Below are 20,962 nucleotides of genomic sequence, written 5' to 3'. Positions count from 1 at the left end.
ACACCGCCCCACTGAAGCGCAACCCACCCATACCCCTACATTTACCCCTTACCTAACACTACGGGCAATTTAGCGTGGCCAATTCACCTGACCTGCACATCTTTGGACTGTGGGAGGAAACCCACGCAGACACGGGGAGAATGTGCAAACTCCACACAGTCAGTCGCCTGAGGCGGGAATTGAACCCAGGTCTCTGGCGCTGTGAGGCAGCAGTGCTAACCACTGTGCCACCGTGCCGCCCATCATGGCAGATTGGTTAGCCAGGTAGATCATATGGAATACAATGAGAACTCGCCACTTCGATACAGAACTGGCTCAAAGGTAGAAGACAGAGGGTGGTGGTGGAGGGTTGCTTTTCAGACTGGAGGCCTATGACCAGCAGTGTGCCACAAGGATCGTTGCTTTTATGTTCACATTCAAATCATTTATATGAATGATGAAGAGTTTGCAGATGAAACCAAAATTGGAGGTGTAGTGAACAGCAAAGAAGGTTACCCAAAGTGCAACAGGATCTTGATCAGATGGGCCAATGGGCCGAGGAGTAGCAGTTGGACTTTAATTTAGATAAATGTGACATGCTGCATTTTGGAAAGGTAAATCAGAGCAGAACTTATGTACTTCATGGTAAGTCCTGGGGAGTGTTGATGAACAAAGAGTCCTTTGAGTGCAGGTTCATAGCTCCATGAAAGTGAGTTGCAGCTAGATAGGATAGTGAAGAAGGCATTTGGTATGCTTTCCTTAATTGGTTAGAGCATCCAGTATAGGAGTTGGGATGTCATGTTGTAATTATACAGGACATTGGTTAGGCCACTTTAGGAATATTGTGTGCAATTCTGGTCTCCTTACTATTGGAAGAATGTTGGGAAACTTGGAAGGGTTCAGACAAGATTTACAAGAATGTTGCCAGAGTTGGAGGGATGGAGATATAGGAAGAGGCTGAATAGACTGGAATGGTTTTCTTGGAGTGTCGGAGGCTGAGGGGTGACCTTATAGAGGTTTATAAGATCAGGAGGGGCATAGATAAGGTAAATAGACAAGGTCTTTTCCCTGGGTGGGTGAGTCCAGAACTAGAAGGCATAGGTTTAGGGTGTGAGGGGAAAGACATAAAAGGGACGTAAGGGACAACTTTTTCACACAGACAGTGGTTGCGTGTATGGAATGAGCTGCCAGAGGAAATGACGGAGGCTGGGACAATTACAACATTTAAAAGACATTTGAATGGGTATATGAATAGGAAAGGTTTAAAAGGCTATGGGCCAAATAGGATTAGATTACTTTATGATATCTGGTCAGCATGGACGAGTTGGACCATGTTAACCAAACAAGTTGTTTCTGTGCTGTACATCTTTTTGGCCCTACAACTCTATTTACAGTACCTAATTTTATTGGGAACATTCTAAAACAAAAGTTATCACATACGAGTGCAGGATGTGGAGACCCACCATCACACACAAAGAAACAAAAAAGAGCTGGGTCATTTTTCTGTAGCAGAGTTTCAACATGCCACTGGGACTTTAGTTGTCATAAAAATAGTCAATATTTTTGAGTCATCTTGAGTGTACAGTGAGCTTCAAGCCAGATTCAAAGAATCAAGTAGGAACCAACTGCTGCAGAAGAGGAGGCAGAGCTTCAGTGCACCAACCAAAGAGGTGCCTGGCCAGCTAAAGGAGATAAAGCAACAGAGAAAATTATAATATTTTTTAGCCTTGGCTTTCTTTCAGCTATTAGAGAGGAAACAGATCCCATCGTAAGGCCTTCTTCCTTCTTTGACAGAGTTTTGAGATATTAGTATCAGTAATGCAGCAGTTACTACTACCTTTCTCCTGGTGGTGGAAACAGCAACACTATGTCGGCCAATCTCTGCCAGCACTCTCATACTGCATGTAGTGTGAGGTTGCCAACAGCCTTTTCAGTAGGAGTGAGGGAGACAATATCAAAACCTAATATTGTTGCTAAACTACTTGAAAGAAGGTTGGACAGTGAATGAAAATTAATATCAAGATCACATTTCTAAAAGAAACACAAAGTAACTCCAATACACAAATTAACATCCAACATTCCACCAGCTTTGGGGAAATAACTCAGAATACCTTTTGTCTCATTTGCTCTACATTATCCTTGAGTGTAGCTGCAACAGTATTTGAGGGAAGACCTTTTTCCAGTTGGTTCACAAATTTGCTGTATTTTGCAACTTCACTTGCTAATTCTTCTGCATCTATGGTTTCAAATTTAAGCTGTGAGGGAGTAGAAATGGAAAAGAGTTTAAATATTATTCTACTTTCTGCATAAAACTACTAAAGTCATCAAACACGTTAACTTCTCAACAACTAATTACTTTACTGTTCTTGTCAAATATTAGCATAATGTGGGAAGTTGCTATTTCAAAATTATCATGCTTTGTTTCCTGTTCAATATTTAGAACGTTATAATTTATCAGTTCCTTCTTAACTTTCTAAAAACAAGCTGTTGAAGTGCATGGCTAGGTGACATTTAAAACTGGACTGTAGTATGTTGTACGTGCACGTTAAGAGGCTTCACCTTTAAGAATACAATGTTGGGGCTCTGCTGCCAGTCAGTCTGCCATAGGTTTGCAAGCTGCACATAGGCTTAAGTTGATTGCTCTAAAGATTGCTTTGTAAATTATAATATTTTATACTTTTAAATAAACTAACTCACAAAGTTGCAAGCTTCCCTACTAAACATTAAGCTTCATGAGAAAACTACAGCTGGTACACGCAAACAAATCTACATAACTTATCTCATATTGAGACATTTCAAATTATAATCAAATTATTGAACTCAGCATCAGTTATTTTTAAATGAATAACATATCAAAAAGATAGATGCGTAATACTTGAATACATATTTCAATGAATAGGAGTGGCCTATTGCCTGCTTTAAAAGGCCAAAGGGATGTGTTGTTGATATGATCCAGTAGAGGAGGCAGAGCTTCAGTGCACCAACCAAAGAGGTGCCTGGCCAGCTAAAGGAGGTAAAGCAACAGAGAAAATTATAATATTTTTTAGCCTTGGCTAAAAATGTATGGTCTATATACATCACACCAGTACTTGAACTCATATCACTTTAGTTATTTGTGTCAGAGGGAAAATGACTTTCTGGGTTAATAACTGTTAGTGGAGAAAAATGTTGAAATCGTTGAGACAGCTTCCTCTTCCAGATAGACAGGGGACCACCTCGGGCCAAATATGATGGTGGTAAGCTTTTTCTTGAGTTTTCACAATAAATGAATCATAATTTGATCAGGATAGATATTTTCTTCCAGGATAGTTTTGATATACCCTATCTCAGCATCAATCTGACATGGTGAGCAGACACCCATATTCACAATGTTGCAGAAAAGATTGAACTTAAAGCATGTGGCATGTAGAAATCTCAAAGTGTATACTGGTGAAAATAGGTTTTCAGAAAATAGTAGTCCCATTTTCAGACACCTCAACTAATACTAATACACTGAGGAAGGCAAGGTCTTTTGATTATTCAATTTCAAATGATAAATTTGAAATTAGGATGGAGTTTATATAACTATATAAAGAAATTCTTGATTCGTCTTTAGCTGTCTCACACTGCCATGCAGTAAATCCAGGAATAGTTTTCTCCACTAACAGGATGCTGTCATCAAGCCAAAAATTTAATTTTTGCCCACCACATAAATGAGCAATGTGTGATATGGATGTTTTAGTGCCAGTATGGGGTCAGGTAGGTAGGCAATTTGTCGCAATAATTAGTATGCTGTAACAAACAACACATACCATTGGCCATTCACAGCTGGCAGCAAGCTCAGAGTGTTCGACCATCCCACGTTTGCATCAGAAAAGTATATCCATCATTAAATGCAGTTCTGTTGTTAGAACTCTTTTATTAAATAATCCAGACTGTGCCATGAGTTATGTCAGAAATCAATTTAACATCGTTAGCTGGACATCACAGACATAAATATGGGGTCAAAAAGTGTGGCGCAAGACAGGCAGCATCCAACGAGCAGGAGAGTCAACATTTTGTGCATAAGCTCTGTTCTTGTAGGCGAAAGAAATTTGTGTAACAGTCCACCTTTCTCAAAAATAAAGATTGCTTGTCATTAATGGAGCCAAATTCTGCTGTATCCCCATGGCAATGCCCTGACCAATCAGAATCTACCTGCCTGATCTGAGAATTAAGATTGATAATTGATTATTCTTGCTGCATCTCCATGCCAATGATGGGCCAACGAATCAGCAGCTCTTTTCTCAAGCTGTATAAAATTATGCCTCTTCTTTTTAAATCTGTTTCATACATCATAGTTCTGAGTGCAAGATGAAAAACTTCAAATCACCTTTTAGCAATGTTTAAGATGCATTTTTCAACAAGAATCCTGTACAGTAACTAAGAAAAATTGTGTTGTATTTTTTCTTCCCATCCATTATGGGCACTGAGGTTAACTATAAAGTCTTTTCCTCTCCTTGGCTGGAAACAACTTAGACAGGTACTCACTAACTGAAGCATCGCTTCCATTCTCAAAAACAAAACACATTTTAAAAATAATGAACCCAGTAGAATTACTGTACTCATAAACAGGATGAATGTTATGGACTTAGAGCATCTGCCTTCCCTAAAGAGAAATGACAGACAGATTCGACAAAATATTTGCAGTCATTCATTCTAATGGAGAACACAGTAGACCATAATTTAGTGCTAGCTGTGGCTCAGTCGATAACCCTCTCACCTCAGACTCTGAATGTTTAGGGTTCAAATCCCACTCCAAGTCCGGGACGCAAAAAATCAAAGCCAGCATCCCAAGTATAAAGGGAAGATTGGAGATGTCAAATTACAAATGAAATGTTAAATTGAGTTCCTATTTCAAATTGAATCCCTGATATGCTGGCCAAAATGCACCCTTGGAAGAGGTTTCATAGTAAGGTTGTTGGCGGAGTTAACCTTACTGTTAGCAACCTTATGGCCAGTATGTACCCCTCATTGGCACAAAAAACTTGTCTGGTCATTATCATATTGTTATTTATGGGATCTTGCCATAGATAAATTCATTGCTGTGTTTTCTATGGTACAACAATGATCACAGTTCAAAGAGTACTTTATTGGCTAGAAAATAATTTGACACATGCAGTGTTCATGAAAGGCACAGCATCAATGTAAGTCTCTTTTCATTCTTTCCACCATATTTAGTTGACAGCCTCTGCCTCCAAATGGTGTATCCTCAGAAGACTTTCTGCATAATAAGGTCCCAAGTGGGTTTCAACAAAAATGATCAAGTACACAACTGATTTCATTAATATAGTAGTGTATTTCACCAAAATCTGAAAGATAGATTCGATGTAATAAAACAGTCAACAAAAGCTCTTGAATATAATTCACATTGGATGAGAGGAAGTAGGTAACAAATTTGTTCCTGATGATGCATTTTAATAATCATGACTTTAATTAAATTATCTAATAGACACATTGACTAAAAGTAACAAAACTACCTGAAGCCATTCATCGACACGGAGATCCCAATCATTAAGGGAATTCCAAAGAAGTTGCTTTAGTTTCACATCAGCATGAACTTCTTCCAGCAAATCAAATTTAGTTATCTCAACCTAGGTACAAAAAACATACACATTCTACAGCTTAGTGGAAATAAATCATTTGCTAATTGCAATTTGCAGTTTAGAATTGGAGCATTAATGACTTTCAGTTTTGAACATAAAACATATTGCTCACTTCTGTCTTCTTGAGGTAACAGTTCAGTTCTATATTAGATACACTCTTCATTATTCCAGTATCAAATTAAAACAATCAGTAAAAAAGACACATATAAGGAATAACTCAGCAGGAGAGTCTATGACACATCATGTTTATACTGGCTCACTTACTCACTCAATCCAAAACAAGACACTCTTTCTATTTCCCAGCTCTACTATTTTCCTCATAGTAAATGCTTCCAACATTTATCTAATTTTCTGTTAGAAGATGCAATGTTTTCTCAACTGTTTCTTGTCAACAATTGTTTATGAAAAAGATTATCACAAGCTATCTGTTGTACTTTAGGATGATTATCCCTCCAAGGAATAGGCAGGATAAACACAAGAAGGATTTTTCTGTTGAATGGAGAGTCCAGAACAAGGGGGTCACAGTTTCGGGATATGGGATCAGCCATTTAAGACTGAGATAAGGAAGCATTTCTTCACCGAGAGAGTGGTGTGCCTAGGAAATTCTCTGCCACAGAAAATGGTTGAGGATAAAACATTGTTTTCAAGGACGAGTAAGTATAGTCCTTGGGCTAAAGAGATCAAAGAGTATGGGGAGAAAGCAAAGAAAGGCTACTATGAATGATCAGCCATTATCATGTTGAACGGTGAAGAAGATTCAAAGAGCCGAATGGCCTCCTGTGGTTCTATTTTCTATATTTTTATGTTTCGCTCTACTAACTCCATCGTCAGATAAAATAATCCTTTCCATTCAATTATTTGAAAAAAGTCTCTTTTTCATAAATCTATTAAATTTTATTGGTTTTACAGCAGCTTTTCTCTAGGTTTTGGGAGCAAGAACAGGAAGGCAGATTGTGATCTGAATGGCGATAGATTCGGAAAGGAAAGGAGCAATGAGACCTGGGTGTCCTTGTATACCAGTCACTGAAAGTAAGCATGTAGGTGTCTGTAGCAGGTGGTTAAGAAGGTAAATGACACATTGGCCTTCATTGCGTGAGGTTTCAAGAACAGGAGCAGAGATAACTTGATGCAATTCTGCAAGGCCTTGGTGTGACGGTGTCTGGAGTATTATGTTCAATTTTGGTCTCTTTATCTGAGGAAGGATGTTCTAGCAGTGGAGAGAGTACATCAAAGGTTTGGTTTGATTTATTGTAGTCACGTGTACCTAAGTACAGTGAAAAGCTTTGTTTGCAAGCACCACAAGCAGATAATAACAAGCAAGGACACACAGATCATAGGGTGCTGAGTCAGAGTGGGGCATACAAGTTATGCTACACAGGAGGTGCACAAAGCAAGATCAACATCATTTGATGGTAGAGAGTCCATTCATCAGTATAATAACAGCAGGGAAGAAGCTGTTCTTCAACCTATTGGTGCGTGTGTGTTCAAGCTTCTGTAAATCTGCCTAATGGAAGAGATTGTAAGAGGGTGGGAGGGGTATTTGATATTGGCAGCGTTTCTGCAGCGACGAGAAATATAAATGGACTCCATGGATGGAAGGTTGACTTCCGTGACAGTATGGGCTGTGCACACGACCAATTGTAGTTTCTTCCGGCCCTGGGCTCAGTGGTTTCCGTACCAGGCCAGTGTGCAACCGGATAGTAAGTTCTCTATGCTGCATCTGTACAAGTTGGTGAAGATTCTTATGGACATGCTGAATTCCCACACTTACACCTGGGATGGCACAACTGTCGTGTGAAGAAAGGATTGGACTATATTCACCCAAGTTTAGAAGAATGGGGGAGTGGGGAATGAAAATATAGAAAGCCTCTAAAATTAAACATGACTAGACAGGGTAAATACAGGAAGAATATTTCCAATGACCAGAGAGCCCAGAACCAGGGATCAAAATCTAAAGATGCAGGCTAGATCATTTAGAACTGAGATGAGGTGAAATTTCTTCACCCAGAGAGTGGTGAGCCTACTGAATTTTCTGTCACAGAAAGTAGTTGAGGCTGAAACATTACAGAGGAACCTCGATTATCTAAATATTGATTACCTGAATTTCAGATTATCCGAAGATGATTTCAAGGTCCCACAAAAACGTTAAATCAAAGAGGTAAGCGTAATAGATTTACCTGTACTAAAGAACATGTGAAAACACTGGCAAAAACAAAGAAACACAAGCAGCTCAAGCATCAGCGAGTGAATATTTTTTAGGTAAGGGTTGTTACACAGCCCTTTGCAAAAGTAAGTGTTTTATAGTATTCCGGTCACTTTACCAGGCCGTTCATGAAAAAATGGCTGAAAACGTAAACGCACGCGTGAGGCGGTGCTTCTGTCTTTCTATCGCGACTGTGTTTCCGGAAACTGACAAATCCTCTTACAATCGTAGAAGCTATTTTGGACCTTGTTTAATGCTGGGATTTGATATACAGTATTTAAGTGATGGTCTTCTCATTTTTACCTGTAATTTGCAGACTGCAAGATTAGTTTGTTTAAATGGCAGACTCATTAAAATTATAGATTTAAACAAATTCTCCAGTAGAGCACAGCACTAAATCAGTATGGCTTCCCTTGTTTAAGGTAAAATTGATTGTCCGAATATGTGCCCACCCATCTCATTCGGATAATCGAGGTTCCTCTGTATATGTTTTCAAGAAGGAGTTAGATATGGTTTATTCAGCTAAAGGGATCAAAGAGTACAGGGAGAAAACAATCATGATGATATTGAATGGTAGAACAGGCTCAAAGGGATAAATGCTCCATTTTGCATTTTTCTATGTTTTAAAATGGCCAGTGGAAATAGACAGAGTGCCGCATGTCATCCATAGCAATAATTTCTTATCATTGGTAATGAAAATTGCCAAAAATCTGCCTGGAAATTGTTGGAAAACATCTAAAACTAATTACCTTGAAGTTCTTCTGGTAAGATTTATACTGAAATGCACGTTTCTGTAATTCATCCATCACAATCTGCATGTCTGCCAGAGTGCTTTTCACTTTTTCTCTGTCAGAATTGATGTCTAGAAGCTGAGGATCCTATAAAATACAATGGAAATTAAAATAGTTTATATGAAATTGCATATGATCATTATAATAGGAGTAAAGGTATAGTTCCTATCGTCTTCCCAGATCATAGGGTTGTTCTTTGTTAGAAAGAGAGAGAGAGATGACTGATGGTGTTTTAACTTGAGGGTCACCATGCCTCAGGCAGCGGGAGAGGTTGAGAAGGAGAATCCTGCTCTGCATCACAAACTATCTGTCCAGCCAATGGAGTCAAACTACTCCACTACAGGTATTTTCTTTTTCTATTTGTAAGAATCATATATTTTTCCTTTTGAACTAAAAACTGAGAAATGGAACTTTGACACTACTTTATAGGTAAAAAAAAGGAGGTTTTCATTTTGAAGGTCAAGTTGAATTGTGGAGTGTAAACTTTAACTACATGTTACTTTTCAGAGTACTGATTTTGATACTTGATGAACAGGCTGATGCCAGGAATCTATGAGTTAACATGAAACTGTCCAGCATCAGCCTTTAAATTGGCTTCTTAAGCTGCAGCTTGCATAAACCTGAAAGACTGTGCACCTAGACATCAAGGTGCCTGAAGATAAGAAACATCTCTCTCTCTCTCTGTGGTGGTGAAGGAAAAAAATCATAATTAACATTTGAGAGTGTGTCCAAATCAGGACACAGCAACAATAGCTTGGGGAAGTTTGCCGACAGGAACAAAAGAGAAAAAAAAAGTTGCTTTTAAATAATTGCTTTCAACATCTTCGGATGTGGTAACATGCATCATGGCTGATGATGGAGCGAGTAAGAAGTTAAGAGAAGACCAAAGGTGTAAAAAAAAAAGGACCACAGCCTGGATGGCCGTGAGAAAGAAAGACTGTGGTGGAGACTAATCATGCAGGGCTGGGGTGCGACAACACTAGCACCTGGCTATACTCTGTGACTGTATTCTATGACTTTAAAGCTGAGGTCTCTCTAATGAGTGCGCAAGGTTGACAGTGGGAAGAACATTAAATAGTGGGCCTTGGATAAAGGATAACACAAGGAAGGCACAATTAAATAGACTGTGCGGGCTTTTTTAAACAGACAGTAGGCCAAAGGTGCTCAGCAGATAGAAAGAGTCAAGTGACATATCCATTTGTAACAATAAGTATCTCTAAAAGCCATCTGTTTCCTTAGTTCTTCAAGTCTTTGAAGATGACACACATCTACAGCTAATACGTTTCCTCCTGCAGTCGAAAGATATGCAGGTTAGGTAGATTAACTATGCTAAATTGCCTCATAGTGTGAGAGGTTTGCAGGTTAGGTAGGTTGCATGTGGCAAATATGGGGTTATGAGAATAGGGTAGGGGGCTCTGCATGGGATGCTCTTCAGAAGGTCAGTGCACACTCTTTGTGCCAAATGGCCTCTTTCTGCTCTGTAAGGATGCTATGTTTCTTTTAATTACACTTCATAGCAAACATCAACAATTTGAATTTTTCCTCTCTCCTCACTGATTTACCTTGTCATTAAGAACTCAGTTTGAAAATTAAGGTGCTCAGTGCTCATGCTTTTCTGAACATTTGGTCAGTGCATCCTGTTTTCCCAACATGAGCAACTTATGGTAGAGCCTCCCTACTGTCCCTGCAATCGTGTAAAATGGCCATTGAATGCTTCAAAAGCATGTAAATTGAAATGGCAAAGGTGATGCTTCATTCAGAGTCACTGTGGGGACCTAGCCTCAGGAAATGGGGAGACATCTCTGAACCAACCTTGTCACCAAACTTCTTCTCCCAAGATTCCCATCTCACATCACTCTTCCCACCATCACTCACATCAGACCTTGGTCCGTTTTCAATATTGAGTCTCAAGTGGATGCATTAAACACGGATTACTAAACAAGAGATGATGGTAAAGACAGCAATTATTGACCTACCTGTTCTTTAATCCTCACTGCTCTGACCTCCTCATTCAGCACATCTATGTCTTTATCCATGCAGCGACACAGCTTAGTAACATTGCTGTCTCTTTCACTGACAGCTCTGTCAATGACAGTGCGAACTACACTTATTGAAGGCTTTAGAGTTGCAAATACAGCAAGATCCTCAGGAGGTGTACCAATCTTATACTTTTCGATGAGCTGATACATCATTACAACAATAGTTGCTTCTTCATCCAAGACTTCAATCTAAAAGAAAAGTATTTCTGTTATAGAGGTTATTATGCCTCATATGAGAAGACTACATTGATTCAAAGGACAAATTTCACTTCTGGACTTTTTGCACCCCTAGTTATGTTCAATGTTCTGTGTTTTATTGGTAAGCAAAGTGTTCCACAGTTGTCCTGAGTCACCAACAAAACCATGTCACAATGGGGGATATGATTTGATGCAATTATCAGTAAATGTCCTAAATTTTTTCAGATCACAAATCCAACTTAAAATGTTGCACACAATCCATAGAATGAAATTGGTATGTGTACTTCCTGTAATGCTGGTCACTATTTGTGATCCCATTCGTGTGGCTTTCCAAGACTTAGAATTACATAAGCCATTTTGCAGACTGAACTAAAATCAAGAAGAGATGCAGAAACATTAACAAATAACCGATAGTTCTACAGTTTCATTTGCATCCTAGTATAAGCAAAACATCGTGAACATTAACAATCACTGGGGAATTTTCTGAAAAGAATTATCTACAGGTAGAAGACATCATTCCAGGAATAAGCCAACAGGGAATTAATGGAAAGGAAAACACCGACATCATAATGTAGCTTTCGTTTCTTCAAGATACCTCATAGTTCTTTTCAACCTTATGTCACTTTTCAAATGTAGCCAGCATTGTAACATGGGTAAATAAAAAAGATTTTGCAAGCATCACAAAAGCCTCTTAACAACAAAAAAGAAATGAATAGCTGATCTGTCCTTGGAGATGCTAGTTGACAGAGAAATATTGCCCAGAGGAAAGAAGATCTCTGGTTTCTATTGTTAATCCAACTGAAACCCTAATAAAGCCTCAGTTTCAATGTCCATGTGCAAAAGATAGCAGTTGTAACAATGCAACACACCCTCAGATTTGAGGGAATTATTGCAACCTAAATGAAATGCTCAATGTCTTGTGCAGAGCTTGATGACACATGGATTAGAATCAAAGGCAAGCTTTCCATCAAATGAAACAAACTAATGCTGATAATTAACCTACTGCTTATCTGCTATTCTATTTTAAAATCGTGTATGTGCTGTCTCTCCACTTTTTGAGGAAGACAACTGACAAAAATGTAAAGTTCACCCAAACTATGGTAAAGGATTTTTATTTTAAACTTGGGATATGTATGATATGCAATACTATATTAAATGAAATACATCCAGGAAGTTTAGACAAAATAATACTGTATTTCTAAGAGACTGCTTTCTAACAGTATTCATTTGTCTGCCCTATTTAACTCTTTTACCTCATTTTGCATGATCCTTATTAATCAAATATAATTGTAAAAATGAGCCTATGATATGCTGATAACTTAACTATCTAATGTTCATGTATTGTTGGCCCCTTGCTATGATTGCACAGAGAGAAACTGCAGTCTGCTCACAGTTGTGTTTGCAAGTCACCACTTAAGTCCCAGATCCCCTAAGGGTAATCATCATGGGAAGCACAGTGGCAGTAGTTGACTGTGTCCCAATATCATTGAGAACCTTTAAGTAAACTTGCATCCCAGGTTTTCCCAGGGCTATCCACTTTGTGAATTTTGACTCAAGATGGCTTCTATCTTCAGTCCATCTTAAAGTTTCATCCTTTGTATTTGTGCTCTATTTACAACATGCTTTCTGTTTGTACACACCATCAATGAAGAGAGCAGTAATACGATTCCTGGAATTGATGGGATTTTATTGGAAATCTGTACCAAATGTTCGCAGTGTGCCTGCTCCACTCAATGAATTACTGAGGAAATGCAGGAAGTTTCAGTGGACAGCAGACTGTCAGGAGGCATTTGACAGCCTGAAAGCTGTATTAACCACTGCCCCAGTATTAGCTACACCTAATTATATAAAGCCATTCAAGGTGGTGTGGGTGTCAGTGCTGTACTCTTACAGGAAGCTGACGGGACGATAGAAAATTGAACATTCATCATTAGAAATATTTTACAATTGAGAAGGAGACCTTGATTAATTTCTTTGAACTAAAAATATCTACTTTGTCCTCCACCTGTTCCTGTTTTGTCTTAACCATTCGATCAAACAGGGTTTCTGATAATTCTACTTCAACTCCTTAACTGTACTCTTTAATTTCTCCTCCCGTTTCAATTGGTGACTTTGTGACCTTATTATCACACAAGTCAGGAAAAGTCCCAGGATATACTTCTGTAATACCTCAGTTGTCTGATTTTCCACTGGCTTTTCAACCACAGTATGCAGCACTCCGACCTGTGACCCAGCTATATAGTTACCAAGGACAAATTGTATTCCAGGAGCCGAGACCTTTTCCAGCACTCTGACTACCACTTCTCCACTTTTCACTGGACACTCTAACCTCACTTTACATATGGAGCATTGAGAGTCATAGATATGTACAGCACAGAAACAGATCCTTCGGTCCAACTTGTCCATGCCGACCAGATATCCAAACCCAATCTAGTCTCACCTGCCAGCAACCGGCCCACATCCCTCCAAACCCTTCGTACTCATATACCCATCCAGATGCCCCTTAAATGTTGCAATTGTACCAGCCTCCACCACCTCCTCTGGCAGCTCATTCCATAAATGTACCACCGTCTGCGTGAAAACGTTGCAATTTAGGTGTCTTTTATACCTTTTCCCTCTCACCCTAAACCTATGCTCTCTATTTCTGGGCTGCCCCACCTCAGGGAAAAGACTTTGCCTATTTATCCCACCCATACCCCTCATGATTTTATAAACCTCTATAAAGGTCACCCCTGCCACACGGTGAATTCTATGTACGAGCACCTTTCCTGGCAATAGTCCTTCTGAGTTACATATCTCATCTCTCAACATCAAAGATTGACATGATCCCGTGTCTCTAAATACTGTAACTTCTTTACCTGCTGCTCCTGGCCTATGCGAGTAAACTTTACCGTTGCAAGTATATGGTTTAAGAAGATCTGGCACTTCCTCCTCAACCAACCTCAGACCACGTTGCACATTCTGGTGCAACTTTTTAGCTTTCACTGTGCTTTCCTTTACCACTTCAACAAAATTCACTGGCTTATCCTGTATTCCTACACCCGTCTTCCCAATGCTTTTTCTAACCCACCAACATTGGCTTAGTGTGGCCTACTTTATTGCAGTGAAAACATCAGAGATTTTTGACTTCTCTTTCCCCTTCATGGGTTTCCTTTTTACCCTGTGGTAAGCTATCTTTATTACACTCACCAAGATTTACGTTTCCTTTACTACATGAGGAGTTTTCTTTTCCCCAATTTCTATCCCTCACGGATTGACATTGGTGTTGGAAGCCAAACTTTGATTTATGAACCAACTGATAAACATCAGCTATTTCAGCTGCTAATCTGACCGTTTTAACTCTGCTCTTCCACATGAGTTCTCACCAGCTCAGGAAGTGAATCTTTGAACTCCTCCAAAATACTCATCTCTTTAAGAGTGTCATATATTTGATCTATTTTTAATGCCCTTACCCAACTATCAAAATTGCTTTGTTTGAAGCTTTCAAACTGAATGTATGTTTGACCAGGATCCCTCAGATTCCCAAAATGTTGTCTGTAGGTTTCTGGTAAAAGCTCATATGCACTTAAGATGGCTTTTTTCACCTTCTCACACTCCCCAGGTACCTCCTCTGATCGTGAAACCTCTACCAACCACCCCTGTTTGGATCAAAAAAACCCAGATAGTCACAGCCATTGCACTTGTTTACCCACGTTCTCAAATGAGATGATAAAGGTTTCTACGTCCTTCCCATCATTAGGCAATGCTAGGATATATTTCAACAGATCCTCACCAGGCCCGCAGCCAAGATGGGTTGCTCATCTTCACTATCGCCCTCAGTAAGTCTATCTTCTACCTTCACCACAATCCTTTTAAATCAATTTTCCTAAGTGCCAATTTATGAAGCTCAAACTCTCTTTCTCCCTTTCCTCTCTCTCCTTTATCCTTTCTTATACTAAGGCTTTTCTCTCCTGTTCTTTTTGTTTTGCTAAAGTGATTTTGACCTTCCCTTTTAGTTCTACAAGGGTGATTCTTTCTTTCTCTCTTTCCTCTGCTTTTAACCATAATTCAAACAGTTTCAGTTCTCTTTCATGTTCAAGCTGCTTCATCTGCAACTGAACTCTAGTCATTTCCAAAGATTCCAATGGCATTTCCAGCACATTTAAGTGCCGAGCAACTGCTGTAATTACCTCTCCTTTCCTCACGGATGAAGGCAAACCAACTCCAGTTTGTCTACCAATTCCAACAGCTTTGCCTTGCTCACCTTTTGTAAAATCCCCAAAGTCACTTTTTTTACCCCAGAAAACCCGTAGTGGCTGAAAGAGCCATTACTACACCAAGCACTGTTTATACCAATCGAATTCAACACCTGAACAAAAGACACTAAATACCTACTACTCGCCACTTTTCAGTCTAACAACCTGAAACCTAAATTGGAATTATAGAATCAATCCCGAGAAGAGCCCCCAATCTGTTATGGACCAGGCCAGATCCCCTTAAAATATTTTAAGGAGATAGCCTAGACCCTAACATTTTATTATTTTAAAGGCAGATGTGAAGTGGATATTCCAGGTGTAGTGCAGCGGGCAAAAGCACTCAGCTTTAAGCAAAACAGATTTTATTTAAACACTACAGCCGAAACACAAACAAAAGAAAATGGAATTTAGAATAATTTAACTACTGGAAAACTTTACCAACCCAATACAGCAATATAACTAAAGAACTGTTCCAATCCATAACATCCCTTAAACATATCCCTTGGCAAAAAGGCAAATTGAAACACAGATTCTGACAGGCAGGAGGGAACAACATCCAAAGAGAGTTCAGAGAGAAAGTCAGTCAGGAACCATTTGCTGAAGTTTGCAATCTTCCTGGACTGCCACAGCTAAACCAAACTAGAAAATCCTGAACTGGGAGAACTGACCATTCCCCTACTATTGTTGAACTAGGCTCTTCCTAGACTCCTCAGCACCTTGGCCTTTACAGTTTCTCCTAAAAAAACCAAGGACAATATAACCTTGTTAAAGTGAGAGCATCATCACAAAAACCTCAAAAACTAAAATGGTTAAGCATATATAAATAACAAAAACATATAATTAAATTGAATCAAATATAAACATATTATCCTTAATGAAAAAAAAACTTTTCATTTAAAGGAGTAAATTATAGTCATAATTTAAGCAGATTGGGAAAGCATTTCCGCTCTGCTAAAATCGCAAATCAACAGAAGTTTATGATTTCATGACAGATGACATATCATCAAAATTAATCCTTATTTTCACTGTTTTTTTGATTTTCTGAATATGAGAACAGCACATAATACTCTTCACTACCAATGCCAGCATATTGTAGAACAGTGGGAATGGCTAGAAACTCAGTTTTGGCCTACAATTGCAAAGAAAAATGACTGAAATCTTCCTTTCACCTTATTGAAGAAAGATAGAAAATAATAAAGGGGAAAAGTTCTGTGAGGAAGGTTTGAACTTTACCAACTTGAAAAATGTATTATGAAAATATTTGCAACATACCCTATCTTGCATTTCATCAAGGAATAGCAAGTTGTTCACATACTCCAAGGTACCAGTTGGAACTATTTCAAGTTTATACTCAGCATCTTGCACTTCATGAATAATACTGTCTGTCTTCTTCTTGGCAAGAACTGGAAGAATCGCATTAATAGCCTAACCAAAAGAAATCAAAATTGTGATACATATTATCAAAAATGATATTTCCTTTTACTTTCTGTATGTTGTAAATATTAACACGTTGTCCTGTGATAAATAATCAGATTAGCATTCATTTCAAATTTAAGTCAATTATAGACTACAAATGTGTATATTGCAACTAAAACAACTTAAGGACAGATAGTTCTCCTATAACACCGTAGTTGCGTTCCAGCAAATCCTTGCTTAATATAAATAATGGGGCCTACGGGAAAAGAGGCATTACGGGCACACCAGCAATACATATCACTTATGATTGCTCAAAGATCACCCAAATGTCTAACACAAAGTGCAGCACAACTTGAATGAAGCTGTAAATCATAGTTATCAACCAAACAGAAGTAAATTTAATCACAGTACATTTAAAAAATATTGATAATGTAGGGACAGAAGGACGCTTATTGCTAATATTCTTATCCTTATGCCCACTCATTTGTTTCAAAAACAGAGATAATCTAAGAGTAGTGTAACTTTCACAGGAAGCTGCTCAATGTACCTCTCACAGAAAGCTGCTCTGTTGGCAGCTGACATCAGTGCATGCACAGAACAGCACTGAAACTTCAGTGCAGACATTGGCACAAGCGCACAACAAAGCACGCAAAACCATCACCGCTGGAATTGCGTTGTTGTGAACAGAGATAAGCATTCTCGAAAATACCAATCCTTAATTCCTCGGTGACGTTATAAGCAAATTGCACTGCCGGAACACTGTTATCTGAGAACTATCTGTATATTTAAGAATTGCCTTTTGCAAACAATTAAAGTTCCTGTTTCCATTCTTCCACTGTGTGTTAAATAGTAGACAGTAATTAAATTACATATTTATCCCAAATGTCTAATTTTAAAAATATTTTCATGGTCACTTTTAGCAGTTTGGATTTACTAAGAGACAATTATTTATTAATATAAAGGAGCACATTGAGGGTGAAACATAACACATAGATAAAAGTGTATTAATATGTTGCAATAATTTCAAACTCCCTTTTTTTATGTACAAATTCCTATGTCAAAACGCATCTGGAAAGTTTCTATGCAATCATACTCTAAACACAATAAACCCATCAGAAGGGCTGCAATGCGACAACGGGCATGAGGATTAGAGGAGCTGTAAATAGGAAAGAAAGCAGTTAGGGGATCAAGAGTTGGATCTGGAGTTGTTGTGAGTGCAACACCTAGGAGAGGGTTGGTGAGTCTGGTGAACGTTGAGTTTGGGAGGAGCAGAGGTGAGTTGAATATGTTTGGGGAAGAAGTAGAAGTGGAACGGAAAGGAGCTGCTCGGGAATCAAGTTCTAGGAGCAAGGGAGGGTGCTGAAAATCACCAATGGCCAAGATGCAGGGCCTTATGTCAAGATTAGAAAGGCCTTTGCCAGGAGTTCTAGGTTCTGTGCTGGAGTCTGAGTTTTGGTGTGGGAGGAGGTGCTTGAAGGAGGATTTGGGGTGGAGGAGAATAAAGGAGGCTTCAAAGTAAGGAAGGGTGCCAGTAATTGGGTGTGTTGAGGCTCCAAGAGGTGTTAGGGGATACAAGGAGGTTAAAAGAGATCCAAGCAGAAGAAGGCAGCTGCAAGAGTGATGCTGAGAAGAGGGTGATCGAAAGGGTGGTGGACATACATGCTGCAAAGGAGAGAGAACAGTTTTAAACTGGTCAAGAAAGGAATGCATAACTAACTGGGAGCCAAGAAAACTCTAAATAACTAAGGTAATTAAGTTCTTGCAAATGAATATGGTATGTCTAGCTTAGAGCCACATAAGTTCCAGAACTACTATATTGGAAACAATGTTGAGGGCCCTATTTTAATGAAAACCATCAATTGACAACCTTAATTCAGAGAATGAAATTGAATTTGCAGTGAATAGAATTGTATCTGCCCAGCAAAAGTGTTCCAACTTTGTGCATGCCCAATGGAAATGTTTGGTTGTGACCTTAGCAATCTATGAAAAGTCTTTTTAGGGTAATGGATTTTTGTATGTATAGAGGATGGGCTGAAGGGTTAAATTTGTTGATGATATTTGACAGTTGCATGACCTTGAATGATTCCTGTGAACATTCCTGATTATGCCAAAGCCAGCACAGTCAGCTTGTTTTTTTCCTCTACTTGCTGTTTGTTACACTGTACAAGACAGAGAGAATTTTGTTCCAAGTCGCAGCACCTTACCTTGGATCCGGATTGAGAACAGTGCCAGGAATGACCTAAGCCTCCAGCCCAGCCATCGAGCAAGGGGTCACCAGACAGGCAGCGAGGCTTATTGTCTTTTTTTTCTCATTCTGGCTAATTTACTTAACAAACATTTATATTTAAGCAAATTGCTGTTGTCATTTCTTCTCTTAACTAAATTTACCCAAATCCAAAAGAACCACTTGGATACACTGTGTGATTCAAGACAGTATGTGGAAGGGTAGGTCAGTTATCTTGTATCAATTTAAATGGGAGTATAACATTTTCCTGGGGGATCGTGCTTTTAAGTTTAATGGAGTATTGAGAATGTTGATGAATTAATCTAAATCTCTGTTTTTCAGTTCAAATAATCAATTTGTCAGCACAGACATACAAAGTATGATACCCTGACTGCCCAACATAATAAATGAACGAATGAGAATAAAGAAAAGTAGCCCACAAAAATCAAAACTTAGCCTTCATGAAAATCTCAAGATCCCTCAAAAAAAATATTTTGACCCTGACAAGAAAATCCAGACAGGCCACATGAAAAGCAATACCAAGTATTTTGTAGGCATACAATAGTGACTGATAAGGAGATGCGAGGTGGAGCCAATTTGGGATCAAAGGTAAGTCAAAGACATCAATGTGTACATTGCATTTGTCTTCACTAAGAAAAAAGAGGCTGCTGAAATTGCATTGAAAGACAAGAAGCTGACAAGTGACTAATTGACTAAAACGTTTTAAAGAGGATTTATGTATTAGAAAGTCTAGCTGTACTTAAAGTTGATCAGGAAGGGCCAGTGGGCTGAGAAGAGGTAGATGGAGTTTAATTCAGACAAATGCGAGGTGCTGCATTTTGGGAAAGCAAATCTTAGCAGGACTTATACACTTAATGGTAAGTTCCTAGGGAGTGGGCGGCACGGTGGCACAGTGGTTAGCACTGCTGCCTCGCAGCGCCAGAGACCCGGGGTTCAATTCCCGACTCAGGCGACTGACTGTGTGGAGTTTGCACGTTCTCCCCGTGTCTGCGTGGGTTTCCTCCGGGTGCTCCGGTTTCCTCCCACAGTCCAAAGATGTGCAGGTCAGGTGAATTGGCCATGCTAAATTGCCCGTAGTGTTAGGTATAGGGGTAAATGTAGGGGTATGGGTGGGTTGCGCTTCGGCAGGGCGGTGTGGACTTGTTGGGCCGAAGGGCCTGTTTCCATACTGTAATGTAATCTAATCTAATCTAATCTAATACAGAGTGTTGCTGAACAAAGAGACCTCGGACTACAGGTTCATAGCTCCTTGAAAGTGGAATCGCAGGTAGATAGGATAGTGAAGAAGGCATTTGGTATGCTTTCCTTTATTGGTCAGAGTATTGAGTACAGGAGTTGGGAGGTCATGTTGCGGCCGTACAGGATATTGATTAGGCCACTGTTGGAATATTGTGTGCAATTCTGGTCTCCTTCCTATCGGAAAGACGTTGTGAAACTTGAAAAGGTTCAGAAAAGATTTACAAGGATGTGGCCAGGGTTGGATGATCTGAGCTTCAGGGAGAGGCTGAACAGGTTGGGACTGTTTTCCCTGGAGCGTCGGAGGCTGAGGGGTGACCTTATAGAGGTTCACAAAATTATGAGGGGCATGGATAGGATAAATAGACAAAGTCTTTTCCCTGGGATTGGGGAGTCCAGAACTAGAGGGCATAGGTTTAGGGTGAGAGGGGAAAGATATAAAAGAGACCTAAGGGGCAACGTTTTCACACAGAGGATGGTACGTGTATGGAATGAGCTGCCAGAGGATGTGGTGGAGGCTGGTACAATTGCAACATTTAAGAGGGATTTGGATGTGTATACGATTAGAAAGGGTTTGGAGGGATATGGGCCGGGTGCTGGCAGGTGGGACTAGATTGGGTTGGGATATCTGGTCGGCGTGGACAGATTGGACTGAAGGGTCTGTTTCCATGTTGTACATCTCTATGACTCTATGACCAGACAGTATATGTCTAAATATGCTGAATGGTGTAATGGTGTAATGGTGGAAATTTCAGAAGCATAATCTCACAATGCCCTTTGGACACTGGGTTTATGTAAGAGGTGTGGACAATTGCAGATGTTGCATACTTGGTCATAAAACAATGTCAGGATAAATTCAAAAACTAAAGGCCAATTATTTTGACCTGGCTGGATGGAAAGCATAGTGAATTGAGTTTCATCATGAAGTGAATAACTACAAAATGAAGAGCAATTCTTCATTTTATATTGTGATTCAGTATTCGATCAAGGAAGGCC

General features: G+C 39.3%; 1 protein-coding gene across 1 annotated transcript in view; it reads right to left on the bottom strand.

The window, feature by feature from the left end:
* dnah6 (dynein, axonemal, heavy chain 6) overlaps positions 1–20,962 on the bottom strand; it is a 341,236-nt gene that overhangs the window by 241,749 nt on the left and 78,525 nt on the right. Inside the window, exons 15-19 of the mRNA XM_043705917.1 lie at positions 16,342–16,494; positions 10,574–10,825; positions 8,556–8,684; positions 5,478–5,591; positions 2,091–2,234 (exon numbers count right to left, since the gene is read on the bottom strand). Coding sequence (XP_043561852.1) covers positions 2,091–2,234; positions 5,478–5,591; positions 8,556–8,684; positions 10,574–10,825; positions 16,342–16,494 — 792 coding nt within the window. The remainder of the gene's footprint in view (positions 1–2,090; positions 2,235–5,477; positions 5,592–8,555; positions 8,685–10,573; positions 10,826–16,341; positions 16,495–20,962) is intronic.

This window comes from Chiloscyllium plagiosum, chromosome 2 (genome assembly GCF_004010195.1).
Source record: "Chiloscyllium plagiosum isolate BGI_BamShark_2017 chromosome 2, ASM401019v2, whole genome shotgun sequence".
NCBI classification, from domain to species: domain Eukaryota; kingdom Metazoa; phylum Chordata; class Chondrichthyes; order Orectolobiformes; family Hemiscylliidae; genus Chiloscyllium; species Chiloscyllium plagiosum.
Note: the sequence above shows the minus strand (reverse complement) of the source record. Positions and strands in the feature narration are given on the sequence as shown.